Source organism: Diachasmimorpha longicaudata, chromosome 2, assembly GCF_034640455.1.
Source record: "Diachasmimorpha longicaudata isolate KC_UGA_2023 chromosome 2, iyDiaLong2, whole genome shotgun sequence".
Classification (NCBI taxonomy): Eukaryota; Metazoa; Arthropoda; class Insecta; order Hymenoptera; family Braconidae; genus Diachasmimorpha; species Diachasmimorpha longicaudata.
The window spans coordinates 3,251,898-3,270,787 of NC_087226.1; the positions used below are offsets into that span (position 1 = coordinate 3,251,898).

At 41.2% G+C, this 18,890-nt stretch overlaps 1 protein-coding gene and 1 long non-coding RNA gene across 5 annotated transcripts in view; one reads left to right on the forward strand and one right to left on the reverse strand.

The window, feature by feature from the left end:
• The window catches only part of LOC135159737 (RNA-binding protein 24-B-like), a 53,142-nt gene that overhangs the window by 13,979 nt on the left and 20,273 nt on the right, over window positions 1-18,890 (reverse strand). For all 4 annotated transcript variants that reach the window (XM_064115742.1, XM_064115741.1, XM_064115740.1 and 1 more), the window contains one exon: window positions 8,424-8,484. In XM_064115742.1, the coding sequence (XP_063971812.1) occupies window positions 8,424-8,484 (61 nt within the window). The remainder of the gene's footprint in view (window positions 1-8,423; window positions 8,485-18,890) is intronic.
• Window positions 1-18,890, forward strand: part of LOC135159740 (uncharacterized) — a 39,176-nt gene that overhangs the window by 147 nt on the left and 20,139 nt on the right. The gene's annotated exons all lie outside the window — the stretch shown is intronic.

Here is an 18,890-nt window from a genome sequence, read left to right on the forward strand (position 1 = left end):
CTTCAGGGCGTTATCAATAAATTAATTAATTATTGGGCAATTCGAAGGGTTGATGGAGACTGAAATTCCAACCTGAACACTTAGTGAATTTTTGGAGTTCATCCAAGCTTGGTTCAACCTTGAGAATCTAGGCTCGATTCACCTTCGTCAATTCTCAATCAAGTTGGATCCAATCTTCATTCCGTCGTCCATTCAAATCGTTTTATTCGTTAGGGGAAAATTACCGTCAGCGTTCAATAAAATTAGTCAACTGCTTGGCTTTAGTTATCTAGCTGTTCAGGAAAAAATAACCAACGATATTTTTTCCCAAACGGTCGAGTAACTTTAATCAAAAATACGACAAGTTGTATTTAGCGATTGGATAATATTCCACGAATGGCTAGAACTTGATTATCACTGAATAGTTCATTAATTCATTTTCATTTACTTTATTGAATCCATTTTTACCGAATTTTTCTCTCCGTCCACTCAAGAATTAGGTGAAGAGACGTCGAGATGAGGTTGAAATAAATGGGAAAAATTAATTTGTTAAAGTTAATCAATGAATTCGTAAAATTTAAATTGGAAAATTTTGAAGGAAAATAGTGTGGAATTTTGTGAGAAGTGTAGTATATTTCCAGCTCGAGCCGTAGAAAATATTCACCCTCCCCCACGTGCTTGCTATCGTCACTTTCAGCCCGAAAAGCAATTCTGTCGAGGGAGAGGGCGATCTGTTTTCGAAGGCTCGAGCACGGAATTCCCGACTACTACACTCGTACACTATCCTGCACTATATTTTGATCTCTGCATGTTGTATATTTCTACCGTCAACGAAAAAAAAATTCTTGCAATAAAAAATAATTTTTCTATTGAACTAAAATTTATTGGATTAATTAATGACCTATGCAGTAGTAATTAAAGTTCTAAAAAATTCTCCAAGGAGCTGTTGTATGAGGAGATTAATGATGATTAATACTGATATTCATGAGAATGATTAGTGATGTACTTTTAAAACTGTGATTTTCCAAGTTTACAATTATTGTACAACTATTTTATGACGACAAATCTTTCGGCACCAGAAATCATTTGTTCGAAGTTATAATAAATTTCTTCATATTCAGAATTGGATTACGAATTAATTTCGTGAAGGATTTAGAGATATTCATAGGAACTGAACAGTACGAGTGACTGTTACTGAACAAAATGAGTTTGATCTTCGATTTTGAAAATATTATCAACTGAGGGTATAATTTTGTATTTTTAATTAATGAAAAGAACAATTGAAAGCATTGAAATAGAGAAAATGTTATTCTCACCTCAAAAAATTTCTATTTAACTTTTAAAAATCTGTCTATTTAAACCTATCCCTCCCCCCCTCTATTAGTCTATTTTTGTTTGTTTATTTTGTTTTTTAATAAATAAAAGTCGAATGAAACAGAAGCTACTTTGAAAATACCGAATCGCTTATTTATACATTCATTAATACCATCACCCTCTGTCAATTTTCGTTATTACCCAGTTTTTAATGAATATCGCTAAATATACGAGAAATAGAAAAATAATCATAGAAATCTTTTTTATGTAACGAAATAAGAGCTTCAATAAATGTCATAATAAAAAGTCCACTATCTCCCTCACATCCAGAGATATCACCTGATCAACTGATCTCATTTCACCACTTCGGCACTAAGCTGTCTCTCGACCTTTAATTACCAAAAATTCTATCCCCATCGTCTACCAAAAATAACTCAATTCCTCCTTTCGCAATTGAACCTTTTTCCACTTGTACCATGTGACCCAAATAACAAAGTCCATTTCTAAACGTCTAAACTAGCCAATTTAATCTAATCCTTAGGTGTCTCCAAAGTGACGAGACTAGACAGGTGTATCCTACCACTCAGAACTCGTCTTTGAAAATAGAATTTCTATATTTCAGTCTGTCATTGTGTCGACGTAGAATTCAAAAATATGAGAAACAGGAGTTGAAAAACCACAAGTACCCTTAAATCTTTCTGACACGTAGGGAAAATAGTGGGATCTGAGGCGGTGAGGGGGCAGGGGGCGAGAGGCCAAAGTAGTTAGTGGATGGCAATCTAAAAACACGTAGAATCCTCGTGAATGTGTGGGCGTTAACTAAGTCTTTTCGTCTTCGTAGCTTTTATTATTCATCTTGGTTTGTTCGCGTCAACTGGCGACATGGTACGACAGGTGGATCTAAATAAAGACTGGAGCATTGCCAGAGGTTTAGGGAGAAATCAACATGGCAACTAGTGAGTCTTCCACGCGTAGTTATCTGCCAGGCACTTGCGACACTGTATGCCAGTATGTTTTTTTTTTTCGTCTCAAATGACGAGACGGAATAGCTCAATTTTTTTTTTGAAATTTTGGGAATTTAGCCGGCTGCAGGGGGAGCAAGTTTAGGGGATCAGAGAAGTCTTTGGAAGACTGAAGGACGAATTTCATCTAATTTGGGATATTTAATCTTGGAGGATAATCATTTAGTTGCTTAGGAGGGCAATTCTATAATTATCCTGTTAATTATATAATTATCTGGTTGTGCTTCCGGATGGAGGCATCGTTTTTAATTGAAATGTTATTACCCTTGGAGTATTACCCTTCTATCTTACACTTCTTATTACCTTCGTTTTTTATTAAACAAATGATGTGTAAAATAGTACTTTCCTTTTTAGATGAAGAATTTTGCAACCCAGAATCTCAAACAAAAAGTTGCGTTGCGAAACTGCTTTTTTATTTTTCCTCTTACACAGAACAATTTTAAACAAATATTGAACAAGTATGAATAATGAAATTTCAAATATGTTCGTTTGGAGAAGGTTGAAAAAACATTAAAAAAATAATTATTATTTAGTATTTTAATGGTAGTTGTAGTATTTTAATGCAATAAATTCCCCGGAATGGATAACAAAATGAAATTGATGAATTTCTATTGATTCAAGAAAATATTATTTTGGCAACTTACATTTCTTAAATATTTCTTTCGTTATTTTTTTTCAGTGTAACGCAAGCTCAAAGCACTTGGTGCAGTACAGGATGCAGAATATAAATCTCTGAGTGTCGCGGAGATCAAAGTATTCGGTTTACACGAGACGTTTATAATGATACGGAAAATCCCTCCACGTATGTTAGCCCTGTATTGTCTTTTTAAGCTCTTCAGACTCGGCGTTTTCTACATTAAGAATGTGTAGTAACAATAATCGATAAATTCCTTCAATAGTGTAATGTAAATTCACTAATACTGCATCTGTTTCTATAAGAGCAAAAATAAAAAAGGAACTTGTTCTATTTTTTGTTATATAAAAGGGGTTTTATATTTTTACTATTTTTTCTATTCTTTTTTTCCAAATTTTCAGGGCAAACCACTAGACAAAACTTTTTCCTGGCGCATTTTTTACAAAAACTTATGTTTATTTTTTTTCATCATCATTATATTATCATTGTATTGTCGCATTATGAAAAATGCTATTTTTCAAATGAAGTGACAATTGACCCATTGACAATGTATTCATTTTCCCGCAGAACTAAAATCAATAACAACTTCAGAAAACCTCTTTATTCATATATAATCGTTTAATGGATATGAAATTTTCTCTTACTCAGAATTCTCCCGGTCAATTCTCTACTCTATAATCAATTTGTGCACCCACTCTTCGTAATTACGAAAAGTGCAAGTCATTATTTATTTGTCGACTGTCACCCTGAATTGTGTCAAACAGATCAATTTTTCGAGTTCTCCCTTGGACTGGGAATAATCGCAAAGTGGACGGAAAAAATGAGATAATTCTATTCTATTACCTATTGAATATTTGCTCAAATGAATATGAAAAAAATCCATTAATCATGTTAAACTATTTCCCATCATATGATCAAAAAAATTAATTAAATGCGATAATCTCACTGAACGAATTCGAATGTTCACTTCTAAATAAAAAATGTCGCCTCGAACTCATCGGTAAAAATTCAATAATTCTCTGGAATTAATCAATACCCATTGATCCATCTATTTTCCGTTGATTAAAATTAACCAAGAATGTTTTTAGTTCTCCAAATACTGGCAAAAATTTAAAAATGAAGTGAACCAGACGTCCAACTCCATTTTCATTATTTGTTGTCAAAATTTTTAGGTAAATCTAAAAAAATCAACAACAATGTTATTACATATGCCCAACCATGATTTCTTCAGAGCAATAAAAATGGAAATGTACTGGCAATATTCTCTAAATGAACTGAAACTTTTCTATGAAGAAAAATGTTGCCTCGAACTAGTCCACAAAAGTTCAATTATCAATTGGAATCAATCGAACAACTGATTCAATGCCAGCCTATCTCGTTGGTCAAATAATGAAGAAAAAAACAGTGAATAAATATCTGTTTCTCAAATCCACGTACAACACCCAAAAAATAAACCATTGGAAAAACAAATTTATGGAAAAATAGTGAAGAAAAACCACAACAGCAATGCACAACAACACAATCACACCAATAGCGACACCAAAAGTGTAGTGTAAGCTCTCACCACACACGCAAGAGAGTTAATATTCAATATTTTTCGTCATAAACTTCCGTAATTGGATAATCATTGTAACTGTTGTCTCATATTTTTTATTCATGGGTTAGTTAGAGAGGAAGAGAGAGCTAGATAGAGAGAGAGAGAGAGAGCTCCTATCGATTGACATTTCGAAACCCTCCGGGTGGAATAATTTCACCCACGAACCGAGGACTAATGCTAACGTCTCTATTATTTATTACATTTTTCCTTCCATCGGCGAGGGTCCTTGGGGACGTTTTCCACTTGAATATTCCGTTAGGAATTTTTTAACTACTCCAGGAAATATATTTTATGATAATTGTTGTTGGCTGAGGAGCAATGGATGACGTACGGATGGGCATTGGATTTTGTTTCGATGGAAATATAATTTGGAGTAGTCCATGTGCCCTTAAACCACCTCTGCCCTTTCATTGCTTCTGGTTTCGAAAACAAAAAATTTCAATTGGACATTAACGCAGTGTCTCATGGGAAAAGTGATATTTCGGTTGTAGTCAACGATTGAAATCTGAATTTTGATCATTGGACATAAAAAAAAAAATAGAAAATGTTTTGACGATTCGTAAGAGGTAGTTCACCGTTTGAGAAACAAGTTTTACAAGTTTATTACATGTCTATAAGAAGGAAATGTTTTAAAAAAATATCAGTACGTTCGGAAATTTAATTTTGATAGATAATACTGATTAAGGAGGATTTTTAAAAAATTTACCGGACAAGAGGGTAGAGTTACTTTAACGTGATCAACGCCTTCGGCCCAAACTCCGATGGTTGTAAACTAGATAAAATGGTTTATCAATTTTTTTCAGTTTTTTTCAGGCACTTTATGAGAGGCCAGGTTTGTTGTCATTTCCGTGCTCACATAAAATAGGCGACGAATTTTTTCGTCTTTTTTCTGGCGATTTCTTTTAAAAAAACTCCAAAAAATTTGCGGACTCGTTTTTTAAATTGAATTTATTCTTTTTCATTGATTGAGGGGACCAAAAAACGCTTTCCCAAAGGTCAAAGTGGAGAACCTAATTAGACTTATTTACGAAGAGATCGCAAGCGATTGTGGAAAAAATTATTTGATTAGGTAAAATTTGAATACATGACAATTACAAATAATGGATCCACGTTCAAACTCAGAAGAACTTTCGAACTTTTGTTTGTTATTCAGCACGAATTTATAAAATCAAAGTAGAAATAAAATGCTAGTAATGAGATATCCATCTCCGCGTTGGGTGATAAATTTTATTTCAGTCCAATTTGATCATTAAAATTTTTGGAAAAAAAGTTCAAGCCTCAAAAGGCATTTTTTCGCTCTGATCTTCTCTTCCTCGCCCGGAGATTGGTACTGGCCCTAACTCAAACTCGAAAAAGTAAAAATTCCGACGGAAAATATTGTCTCGGGCTCGTACCCTAGGGATTTTTACTCGCGTGGCCAAAAATCCCTGACACTTGTCCTGAAATAGGGTAAGTACGAGTATTTCTGATCATGGAATCGCATTTTTGCTCATTTTGTGGGATTTGTAGAAATTTATGGCAGTTTTTTTTACCAACCGGGAGCAAAAATGGCGCTTCTACTCCAACTCTCAATCAAAACCATGACTAATTTGCTCGAAAGACCACCAAAATAAATCGTAAAATGCCATGGACTTGACGACCTGTCATAGTTAACAAATCTTGCTCAATAAAGCCATCATTCTGTCACTATATAAAGGAACAAAAATTAAATTTTTCCAAACGATTGCGATAAAAGAACACCTCAGTCGCGAAGAGGTGAAACGAGATATGTGTCAACTCATCCTTGAGTTGAGTTTTTCAGTAATATCTCCGAATCTAAGAGAAATAGCGTAACTATTGTAATCACATTTATTGTGACGCTTAATTTGCTTCACAAAAAAGGTGCCATCTCCCCTAGATTTCGAGATATCCACCAAAAAACGGTCGATAATCAAAAATAACGTATCTCGCTTCACCACTTCGCTACTGAACTCTCCCATGCTTGAAAATTATAAACGATATTGAGCAATTTTTTGGTGGATGAGGGGGGGGGGGTGATAGATTGCAGGGTAAATTGGACAGCTTGAGTGATAATGGCCCTTATGTTCTACAAATTTTCTCGGGATAACCGAGAAAAATTCATTACAAACCTCACATTTTTTCTCCGATATAAACTAAAGAAGTACTGAAAAACGAATTTGCTACGCGATTACTTCATATATTCTGTAATTTTTCTCTAACTTTTTTCTCTGCGCATCGTTGGAGACGTTAGCAAATTCATTTGCATGGAAATAGCAGATTAATCGAAGTTTTTCTGCTCACGATTTTGCTACAGAATGATAATTCCATAAACATCTTCAACCAGTCTTCACAAACAAAAACTATTAATATCGAACAGAAAGGTGCAATCGGTGGTAAATAAAAACTGAAGGTAAATTTTAAACAGTTCATTGATCAGACGATCGATATTCGTCATGATCATAAAACAAATAAAAATAAAAACACGGAAAATAGTGGCGGAAAAATGAATCATGAAAGTCAGTGAAAGATAATAACAACCATTAATTGATTATTTCTCACGTCAACGATATTAATCCGTGAATTATAACTACTACTCTAACGCTTAATTAACGAAATAGTCTATTTCGATTCGAGTGCACAAGAGCTGAAAATATTGTTCATGATTGATGCCCTAGGGATTTTTACTCGTGTGGGTTGTCAGCTCTCGCCTTCGGCTTGCGACTAAATATCCCCATGACTGTCAACTATACCATGTTAAATATACCATTGTGTCACTGCTGCTACCTTCAGCCCGTGTCGAAAAGTCCTTTTCGTTTATTAGTAAAAGAAAAATGGCACAGTTCGCCACTTGCCGAATGTAACATCACTAACAAAAAGTATAGTTCAGATACACACTTATATCGAAATATACCATTTCATCATGCTGTGCAGAAAAGTTACATTTTTTCACAGCCAGATGAAAAATCTATTTCACTGATAAAAGAAAAAAAAAATAGTGTGAATAGTAGAGACCAAAACTTAAAATGAAATAAAAACCAAAATGAAAAACCAAAGAGAAAAAAAAAACATCGGTAAACAAACAAGTGTCAAAGAAAATCTTCCAACAATGTCAACCAATCCTCACGTAATTAAATTAAAAAGACAAAAAAAACGTAGAATTAAAAAAATCACACCCCAACAAAATTCGGTCATCCTCGCAAAGAAAATTAAAAAAAAATTACGTGTATTATTAAAAATACTGAATAGTAATGTTTGAATATGTACTCATGAATTTTTCGGGTTTCTCGAGGATCCCTCCCTATCCCCCGCATATATCGTTCAATTATCAATTTTTTTTCTCGTTTGTCTTTTTCTTTTCATTCTCAATATTTTGTTCTTTTCTTTCTCCTTCCTCCTCCATCAACCCCATTCCCTCTCACTCCTCGATGTGCCTTCTCGTAAGTTCACCGAGATGCTGAAATATTATTTTCAATTTCTTGTAAACATTGTTTTTCTTGTTGTTTTTTTCTTGTCTTAATATTGAAATTTTCTTGAATGGATATTTATTTATTCAAAAAACAGCTACGAAGAAAGAACAAACCGCGCACTGCTACTCTATTTTTATATATTTATATTTGTTTCTACTTCGACGTTATCGATTGTTTACAAAATTCCGGATATTTAATTCCACTGGGTTTTCTATTTAAAGCGTCATGTGAAATAAAAAGAAATATAACTATTCTGCAACGAATACGATTTAACTTAAATCGTTGACTTTTGGAAAAGTCTCAACTGAATTGTGAGTTATCATTTTATTTCACGTGGCTGGGAATTTTATGTCGCGGGCTTTCGAACGTCGAATAATAATCCCATAATTGCAATTGATAAAGACACTCACCTATACTGGCCGGGAAGAACTGTGGGATATCCAGCTCGAATTCCAGCTGCGAATGGAAAAGCTGAAAAATAAAAATACGAGATACAGATTAATATGAGCGGGAATTCGCTTTCCTCAGGGCGTAGTGAATATATTTTTGCTAAATGAGTCATTTGTAGCTAGAAAAGCAACTACCCCAGTAGGAATCGCCAAGAATTGATAACAGGGGTAACTTTCGTTGATTCTAGCCTGCCAAGCCTGGCATTTCCTGGGGTATATCTGGCTTCAACCGATGGTGATGCCAATCTAGGGCTAACGTTATTTCGATAGGTCACACCGAAGCCCAGTAGTAAGCCTACTTCACAGCCTGTTTCAAGCTCGTTGTCACACTTGGAACTTTCTAAAGTAGGTCTGGCTTCAATCAATGGTCATACCAATGGAGTCATAAAATTATGGAAAATTGATTGGAATCCATTATTTTTTATTTTTATTTTAAACACCAACAATTCTTATGTTATCAGCCAACAAGTGTTGTGTTAGAGGTTGATTAATTAAGTAGACATCACCTGCACAACGTAATGTTTGCAATAAGAAGTCTTTATCCATTATGTTTAAGTATCTGATAGTAGATTTTTATAACAATGTTATAAATAGAAAATAAACTAAATATGTGTGAATTTAGACTTCCTGTCGATTGAATTCCAAGGTCTGGTTGACATCGGGTTTGGTTTGGACGAGACATAGTCGCGCGCCACCACGCGCGATTTGGTTAATCTTAATTGTTGTGATATTTTTTATTTAAGTCACATTTGCGGTGAGCGCACCTTATTTTAACTACTGTATGAGTAGAGCAGTTGAATTATATGGATATAACAAGTCAATGTAATATTTAAATTCAAAATAATTATACCAAAATGATCCTGAAGTAATCGCGTATGACGTTGAACACGTCATCATTTCGTAAACATGGATCTTTAAAAATTGCTGATATATTCACAGCTGATCTATTTCCCACTTGTAGGCAACATGCAAAATTTTAAATGTCTTGAAGCTGTAAGACGACTTGGAAAAGACAGGAGTTTCGATAAGATATAGATATTTACATTTGATGAATAACTTGTTTCATTTCCATTTTCTAACTAAGTTTTTATTTTCTACTAATTAACTCATCCTTTGACTTGATTTACTTGATACTTGTGTACTTGTGAAATTCAAATTTTGCCGCTGTGAATGTATCTACCAATCACGAATAAGTGTTACGGAATTTCGATATGTTCGATTCGATTCGAGATTTGAGGTGTATGTCCTTTTTACAAAAGGATTAAATTGGACCAGGCCTGCTTTGCACTGATGGGCCTATGTTGGCCCTCACCCCTAGACCAAACTGAACTTCCCAAACTTGGTCCAATGTTTTATTCCCAACATATGCCACGCTAGGCTCGAATTATGTCGTCAGTCTAGAAACAATCTTGGCTTGCCATGGTCTAATTGTTAATCCCGACCTGAGTAGTTGCATCAGTGGAAGTCTAATCTTCCATTCACAGATTTTCGCGAAGAGTTTGAGATTGAATGTTTCGATAAAACTTGAATACTGGCTACTGACATTGTTCAAACCAAGAATGGATTATTCCAGATATCCTTAAAGTAGTTTTACCCGTTGAGTAAATACAAAGGCTATTGCAAACTACACAAAACTAGATTGAGAAAATTGGAAATTTTCGACTCAACGAATACCATTTTTGAACTTTCATTCGAAAGCCCAAGACTAGCTTTTAATGCTCACAATATTTCACTTCAGAAGCCCCTTTAAAAAAGTAAAAACACATAAATGAAGTTCGCCATAATCGAAACGCATAAGAGTAACGTCATTGGTCGATACAATCGCCATCTGTTCATACTTGACGCGGGAAATTCAAACACGACCTTCACAGCGTGCAATCAGTCTCGTATGTAAAACTGGAATGCGTGAAAAGTGTTTGCAGTACGCATTGACGATTGCCTGACGAGTCACCTCTGATTCCTTCTATTGATAAAATTTATTGATTCTCCTCAGGCCATAGAAAATAGAATATTGTTTACAAACCTCGAGAAAATATTGTTAGTCATGTTTTGCTACTCTCATTTATTAATTCGTTGATGATTTCGTTTAATTATGTATCTCGCCAGGGGGGAAATATGATCAATTATGTCAAAATACTCAGCCCCGGACCTCTCTATAAACGAGACGAAGGGGAGGGTTTGAGTCACCTACTGAGCGCGTCTCCAGGTGGCGGATAGGAGGGGACCGGAGTATGAGTGGCACCTTGGGACCGGAGACAGGAGGCTGGAAAGAGCACCTGAATCTGGATTTCCGGGGTACACTTCGGATACCGGTCTGCGATGACTATAACGTCGACCTACGGAGGTGAAAACCCGTTAGGAAGACCCAAAGCATCGCCGCGGACCAGACTCCCCAAGCTAAGGTGGAAGTTATCGTGCCGAGGGCTGAATGACACTGGGGAACAGTGTCTCAAACGATACCCTTGGGGAACCAGGCAGCACCCCATTGTATGCATGCCTTACCTCCGCATCCAGGCTCTGCGGGGGTGGACCTTCTTTTCCTGTCTACTCGTGGGATCAACATGGACCCATTAAATAATAATAAAAATTTTAACGCCGATGACGGTGCCCTCTCTGAGGGAACGGCAGAGGCTTACAGGTCGGAGGAGAGTACGATCTGCGCTAAGGCTCCGGAAGGGGAACAAGCGCAGATACAAATGGAAGTGGAAGGGGAGCCAGCCTCAGAGGGGCCTACCAGTGGTGGGCCCGCTGTCGCTGACCCTACCCTGGTGAAGAGGAGGAAGGGTAGGACGGGTGCGGAGAAGCGCCGGGCCCGCCAGGCTAGGCTGAAAGCCGAGGCCTCGCGGGATCAGCAATCTCCGCAGAAAGGGACCGCGACGGAGGAGAAGGAGGAACAGGGGACAGGGCCCAAGAGGCCCAGGTCCTCAGGATCCACTCCCCCCGAAGTGGCCATGCCCAAGAAGAAGGCGCGGGCAATGGAAGGACTGGGGGCAACCTCTTTCAGAGAGGCGGCGAAGGGTGGAGGCAGGGTGGCCGTGGTGCCAACTGGCCATCCGGAGCTGTCCCTGACAAGGGAACAGGCCAACCTAGTCCAGGAGGCGCTAGTGGCGGCGTTGTTTGGGACTGACCAAGATGATCAGCTCCCGAGCTTCGACGGCCACTGGTATGACGATGGCGTGCTGTGGGTGGCATGCGCGGACAGTCGATCAAGAGAGTGGTTGACTACCGTGGTGCCCACCCTGGCACCCTGGGAAGGGGCCTCCCTTATCCTGGTGGATAAGGAAGCGCTCCAGAAGCTGATCAGGGTTACGGCCTTTCTCCCGGGAAAACCCGTGGGAGCGGCCATGGCTCTTGAGAGGCTGAGGATGCAGAACCGGGCCCTCACCACAGGCAAGTGGAGGGTGTGGGACTGCCGGAGCGGGGAGGAGGGGCTCAACATGGTGTTGGGAGTAGACCCCAAGTCCCTAGAGGCCCTGAAGGGTTTGGGGATGGCCCCATTCTACTGCCTCGGCCGGGCTCGTTTCTACGAGACCCAGCGGAGAGCGGCGGGGGGAAAGGCGCCCCAGACGCAGCCAGGCCCAGGGAAAGTGGTCGCTGACCAAGGGGGGTCAGTGACCGCAGGGGAGGGGAGAGGGCAGGAGGGAGCGCCAAAGAGTCCGGGTGGACAGGAGAGTGCCCCAGTAGCTGCCAGGGAAGGCGCCCGCGAGGGAGGAGGAAAGGAGTGCGAGGAAGGCTCTCTCTTACAGAGGGACCCCCTTGCCCCTGCAAGGCCTCCGCTGAGCGGACGGACCAAGGGCCGAAGAGGTAGGCCGCCTCTGGTGAGAGGGGGCGCGGCGGGAACTGGGAGAGGGTCTCAAGGGACCCTCAACTGGGCCCTGCCGGGCTCATCCCACTCAGGGCAGGTCAGGGCGCCACCAGGCGACCCTGCCTAACGGCCCACCAATGGCCAGGGGGATAAGGGGGGAAGGAGCAGAGGGCAATAGGCAGGGAGACGGCATAGGCTCTCTGCTAGTCCACTGCTCCCAGATTAACTTGCAGCACTGCAAGGCTGCGACTGCCCTGCTGAGTCGCAGCCTAGCAGTAGAGCATACAGACATATGCCTTATACAAGAGCCCTGGCAACACGGAGGCTCGGTAAAAGGCCTATCTGGAGGCGAGGTGGAGCTATTCTATGCTCAGGGCGACCTGGGCCCCAGGGCCTGCATTGCTGTCAAAAGAGCGTGCGGAGCCAGGGGAATGGCCAACTTCTGCCACAGAGACTTGGTGGCGGTTGTCGTGAGACTTCGGGGGGAGGCCGGTGCGGAGGACATAGTTTTCTGCTCGGCTTACTTCCCACATGACTCGCCGACACCACCACCTACCAATGAGCTGCGTGATCTGGTGAATCACTGCAGAGCTAGAAAGTTGCCACTCATCATAGGTTGTGACGCAAACGCGCAGAACGTGGTGTGGGGCAGCGAAAGATGTAATGACAGGGGCACTGCTCTCCTGGAATTTATGGCAGACGTTGACCTAGAGATCCTAAACAGGGGCTCGAGGCCCACGTTCGTCACTTCTCGCTGTCAATGTATCATTGACGTAACCATGTGCACCCGCTGGCTGGCGAGGCGATGCAGGGACTGGAGGGTGGACCGGGAGGACACACTCTCTGACCATCGACGCATCAGATTTAGCATAGAGGGCTGTGCCCAACCGCAGCAGGACCGCCTGCGCAGAAACCCAAGGGCCACCGACTGGGACTCCTTCGAGAGGAACCTGGAGGAAAGGCTCGGGGTTGGACGCGTTAGGCCCTGCAGGGAGGACCGGTTAGAGGACGAGGTGGAAAGAATCCACGTTGCCCTAACTGAGTCTTTTGAGACGGCATGCCCGGCTAGACGTTGCAGGAAGGGTAATAAAGTGCCTTGGTGGAGCCGTGAGTTGGACAGGCTGAGAAGCCAGTCCAGGAGGCTCGGAAACCGAGCGCACAAATCGAAGAGGGCCGAAGACTGGACTCTGTACAGAAATGTGCAGAGAGAGTACAAGAGGCTCATAAAACGATCAAAGGAGCTCACCTGGAGGACATACTGTGAGGAACTGGAGGCGCTTTCAGGCATCTCCAGGCTTCGCAGGGTCTTCTCGGGGGGCCCTTCACAACGGCTGGGTGGAATCACGCTGGAAAGCGGAGAGACCATCACAGAACCGCGAGAGGTCCTTGAGCATCTGGTTCGCGCGCACTTCCCGGACTCTATTATAGAGCTTCCAGGAGAGTGCCTGGAAGTGGACTGGAAGCGAACAGGAAGCGGCGATCCCGACTGGGAGCTAGCCGCACGAATAGTAACGCTGGACAGGCTGCAATGGGCGGTGGACTCCTTCGAAATGTACAAGAGTCCAGGTCCGGATGGGATACATCCGGCCCTCTTGCGAAGAGGGGGGCCATTACTCCTGCGCAGACTGATACCGGCATTCAGGGCCTGCCTAGCATTGGGCTATGTGCCAGGCAGGTGGCGGGAAGTCAGGGTTGTCTTTATCCCCAAACCGGGTAAATGCAGCTACGACAACGCGAAAGCCTACAGACCGATCAGCCTGAGCTCCTTCTTACTGAAGACGCTGGAAAGGCTGGTCGATAGGCACATTAAGGAGGGGGCACTGAGGATTAATCAGATATGCCCCTCACAACATGCTTACCAAGCTGGCAGATCGACTGAGACTGCGCTGCACCACTTGGTAGGCACAATAGAAAATGCGAAGGAAAGGGGGGAGGACACCCTTGGCGTCTTTATCGACATCGAAGGGGCCTTCGACAATACCGCCTTTGATACAATGGAGAAAGCTGCGGCAGCGTTTGGGATCGAGAATTCGATCATCAAATGGATAGCCGCCATGCTCCGAACAAGAGTTGTCCACTCCACCCTTGGGGACAGTGAGGTAAGGGCTGCGGTAGGGTGGGGCTGCCCGCAGGGGGGGGTTATCTCTCCTCTGCTATGGCTCCTCGTAGTTGACGGCCTCCTCACTGGACTCGAGGAACTGGGGGTAAGGACAGTCGCATATGCAGATGATGTGGCACTGCTGGTAACTAGCAGGAACACGAGCATGCTGCACAGCAAGATGCAAAAGGCGCTGGACTATGTTCAGCAATGGTGCACATCGAAGGGCCTAAGGGTAAACCCAGGCAAAACGGAGATGGTGCACTTCACACGTAGAAGGAGGGGTGCTGTTAAGGCTCCCTCCATTTACAACACAATGCTGAAATTCTCGAGTGAGGTCAAATACCTAGGTATTTGGCTCGACGAGAAGCTCAGCTGGAAAAAGCACATCGCCATGCAGACTAGCAAGGTCACCATGACTTACTGGGCATGTAGGCGAATGTTTGGAAGCACATGGGGTCTAAGGCCGAAGATGGTCAAATGGATCTACACGGCCATTATGACCCCACAGCTAACATACGCAGCCGCAGTGTGGTGGACAGCCTTGAACAAGGCCTGCCACAGGAAAGCGGTGGACAAAATAGGCAGGCTTGCGATGCTGGGCATAACAGGGGCCCTCAGAACGACCCCCAGCTCAGCGTTGGAGGCTCTGCTCTTTATGCAACCTCCACACCTAATTATAAGGGAAGAGGCAACAAGAGCGGCCGCAAGACTGCGGCTACAGGGAACATGGAAGGGAGCTAGGAATGGGCATGCTAGTGTCCTCCGCGCGGACAGAGAGCTGGAAGGGCTACTGTCGCGCGGTGCTGACGCCTGCAGACCCCGATGGCACTTTCGCAGAAAGTTCTCGGTCAATCTTGGATGGGGGGAAACCCCGTCAGGAAAGGATGCGGACTGGGTGCCGCCCCGTGGACTAGTCTGGTATACGGACGGATCACGGGTGAGCGGACGGGCAGGTGCGGGGGTCTGGTCAGAGGGGCCCGCAATAGCGAGGACCATTGGGCTGGACTCACACGCAACCGTGCTCCAGACCGAGCTAGCTGCCCTAAGAGCCTGCGCCAGGATGATCCTGGAGAGGGGGGACAAGGGCAAAAAGATCTTCATCTACTCAGATAGCAAGCGCGCGCTGAGAGCAATACTCAGGTATGAGTGTTGTTCTAAGCTGGTGAGTGAATGCGTCGAGCTGATGGAGGAAATTGCCGTAAATAATCGGCTCGAGGTGGCCTGGATTCCGGGACACGCTGGCATCAAAGGCAACGAAAAAGCCGATGAGCTAGCAAAGAACGGTAGTTGCAGGGGCTTTCAGGGGGAGGTGGAGCACGTAGGCGTGCACACCGATTTTGTGAAGGACCTGGTCAAGGAACGTGCGGATAGGAGGATCGTGGAGAGATGGGACTCGGAGACGGGTGCCAAGCACACGAAATCCCTCCTAGGAGAACCCACTAGGAAGTTGGCAGAGACCCTGTTGGGCCTAAACAGGGTTAAGCTCCGTACTATGGTGGGGCTTATCACTGGACACTGGCCCCTGGCTCTGTACTTATCAAGGATAGGCAAGGGGACTGACCCCCTATGCAAAAGATGCGGGCTGACAGAGGAGGATCCTCTTCACCTATGCACAAGATGCAGCGGACTCGATGAAGCCAGATGGAATGTCTTCGGGTCTACTTGCATAGATATACGTGTCGACAGGGACGGGATCAAGGGGCTCTATGAGTTAGCTCGTAGGGCACAAATACTCGATACCAGCGACTAGACGGCTGCCTGAGGGCAGGGTGTAAAATGGCCGAGAGGCTGATTGCACCTCCGGACAGGACCGTCTAAATATGATAAGTGATAAGTGATATGTCAAAATAAATAGTTATTTTGTTTGAGGTAAATAGTGTACTCCGTTGTTTGAAGAAATGTTCGAAGTTCTGTCCTTCAGTTTTTATTTGTCATGAAAAATAGCCAACAATGTGGCAATAGTATTTCGTTAAACCAATCATCAAGATCATCAATATCCGATAGACAAAAGAACTAACAATTTGCTGTCTACAAATTTCTTAGTGCCATTATTTCAGACTAGGAAGGCCGAACAGCGCTGAAAATATTTTGGCATTGGTCCCATCTATTTAGATACGCATTTGGGAATGATACGAATTTCGTCTCAGGGGACATTCGAAATGACTTCGAGAGCAAATACGCCTTCATCGACTATTTTTTGTGCATTTCGCGCTAGACGAATGGCGTTTTCCTCACTGATGCCCATTTTGAGGGTTTTTCAGCTTATTTTTACGATTATTTTTCCCATCCAAATCTTGGCCAATAGGATTGCACCATTCGACGTTATTTTGTATAGCCAACACGGTATTTCAGCGGAAATTCTTGGAAATTTCACTGGAAATTTTGCATGTTGCTATAAATAAAAAAAACAAATGTTGATGTAACCCTCAATTGTATCTGACAGATTAAATGGCAATTCGTTGAAAATTATGTCTCATGGTGCAATTCTATCGGCCAAGATTTGGATGCAAAAAATAATCCCCCGAATACCACTCGAACTTCGAAATTATCTGATATTTCCCTCAAGGTTCCCTACAAACAAATAAGCTTGTCAAGTTTTTCAGAAAAATCACTCGCGCTTCGCGCTCGTGATTTTTTAAATGGAAAACTTGACACGTTCATTTGTTTGCAACGAACCTATCGGGAAATATCCGATAATTTCGGAGCTCTTGTGGTATTATATGCGATAATTTTACATGAGATGGGGTTTTGCTGTCTCGACGGCGATCAGCTGTCCGCAGTACGTTAAAATCAGTTTAATCGTACTAGCACTGGTGCGCGGTGACAGTGCGCAGGTTGAATTATACCCTTTTCTCAGACTAAACACAACGTGAAGTGAGTCGAGTTATAAAAAAACTTGTTCAAATCTCTTATGTAATTCATCATATATTTAAGATGGAAAAGCTAAAAACCATAATCTAATGAAGAATTAAACAAACAAAAAAGTTGTAATATGAATAATTCAGTCAGCTTTAAGTTACCAATAATAGAAAAAACTGCAAATTACGATGTGAATCTTCAGTTTTACGATCTCGAAGTTAAAACCTCTAATTTAATTTAAAGTCGAAATGAATCATAAACTGAAAATATAGCACTCAGGGCATTTTAACTTTTGTGTGTTTTTACTGTGCTGAATTTATTTTGGTTCTAAATTACAAAATAATGTTGGTTACATAAATTTAAAAATATTGTTGAATTTGTTTTTTAATGGGGTGAGGAGTTTTCGCCCTAACAGTTTAAGATAAGTCGGAGGGTTTAAAACTTAACAATTATGAGCTTTTGGTACTTAATGATTTGATAAAGAGTTGAAAGTATTACACAATGATAATTTGTATCATTCAATTAATAAAGTTCGAGCGTTATAACAGACCATAAAAATTTTACAATTCACGACTGGGAGAAAAATTATTCTATTATGAATTCGTATTCAATAATAATCTAATAGAATAATAGTGTAATTGATATAGCCCACTAAATACCCGAACTGGACAATCACTTCACTGTTGATGGAAAAGTATCCATCCCATAGAGAAAAATGTCCTGAATAACATATGAAAATAATCAAAAATAGATCGTTGCAGTATTTGCAACAAATTTCGTGAAAAATCTGAAACCTTGAATGTTGGTTATCGGAGACTTGGTTTCCCCGGGTACAAAATTCATTCTTTCTAAGTTCTATTTTCTCATTTAAGGGGTTACTCTCATATGATCACTTCGAAAAATCGATTTTTTTTTTATATTTTGACAGTAAAACCTATTGAAAACATGCTGTGAAAAATTCAGACCAAAATTCATAGTATTTGATAAGTTACAGCTCATAGTCGCCGACGTGTTGTAAGCGACTGTCTACCAGGCTTTAAACTTTAAACGCATTTTTCTCGAATCATCATTTTCTGAAACGGTCAAGGTCCTACAAGAAAAAGTATTCAACCGATTGCTTTAAAATTTACATATGTTCTTCTACTCCTTTATAGTTATCGTCCCTACCAGAATTGTTTATTTTCGACAATATTTTCATATTTTTTTAAAACGATTTTTAACGAAAAAGAACCAGATTTTCGTGATTTTTTTTGAAGTTCGATATTTTTTTTTTTTTTTTAATGAAATTGATTATATTTGGTAGGGACGATAGCCGCAGATCTACTGAATAATAATCCATTCGATTTTTTTATCTCAGACAACATGAACAGCCGCTATCACCATGACCAGTGAACTACCTTTTTTTGTTGGGGACTGCTTTGACTTAAAAAAAATATATGTTCAAAATGCAAAAACGAAAAAAAAAATTTTTTTCGTACATTTCAAAATACAAATAAAAATATATTAAAAAATCAACATGATTGAAGTTTGTTGTCGCATAAAAAAAAATTTCATAAAAAGTGGTAAAATATAGGCGTTCACATGAGAGTAACCCCTTAAGTAAGGGCAGTTTAGAGCCACATTCTCCGAGATTTCCCTTGGTTATAAAATCAAGAGAAATGTC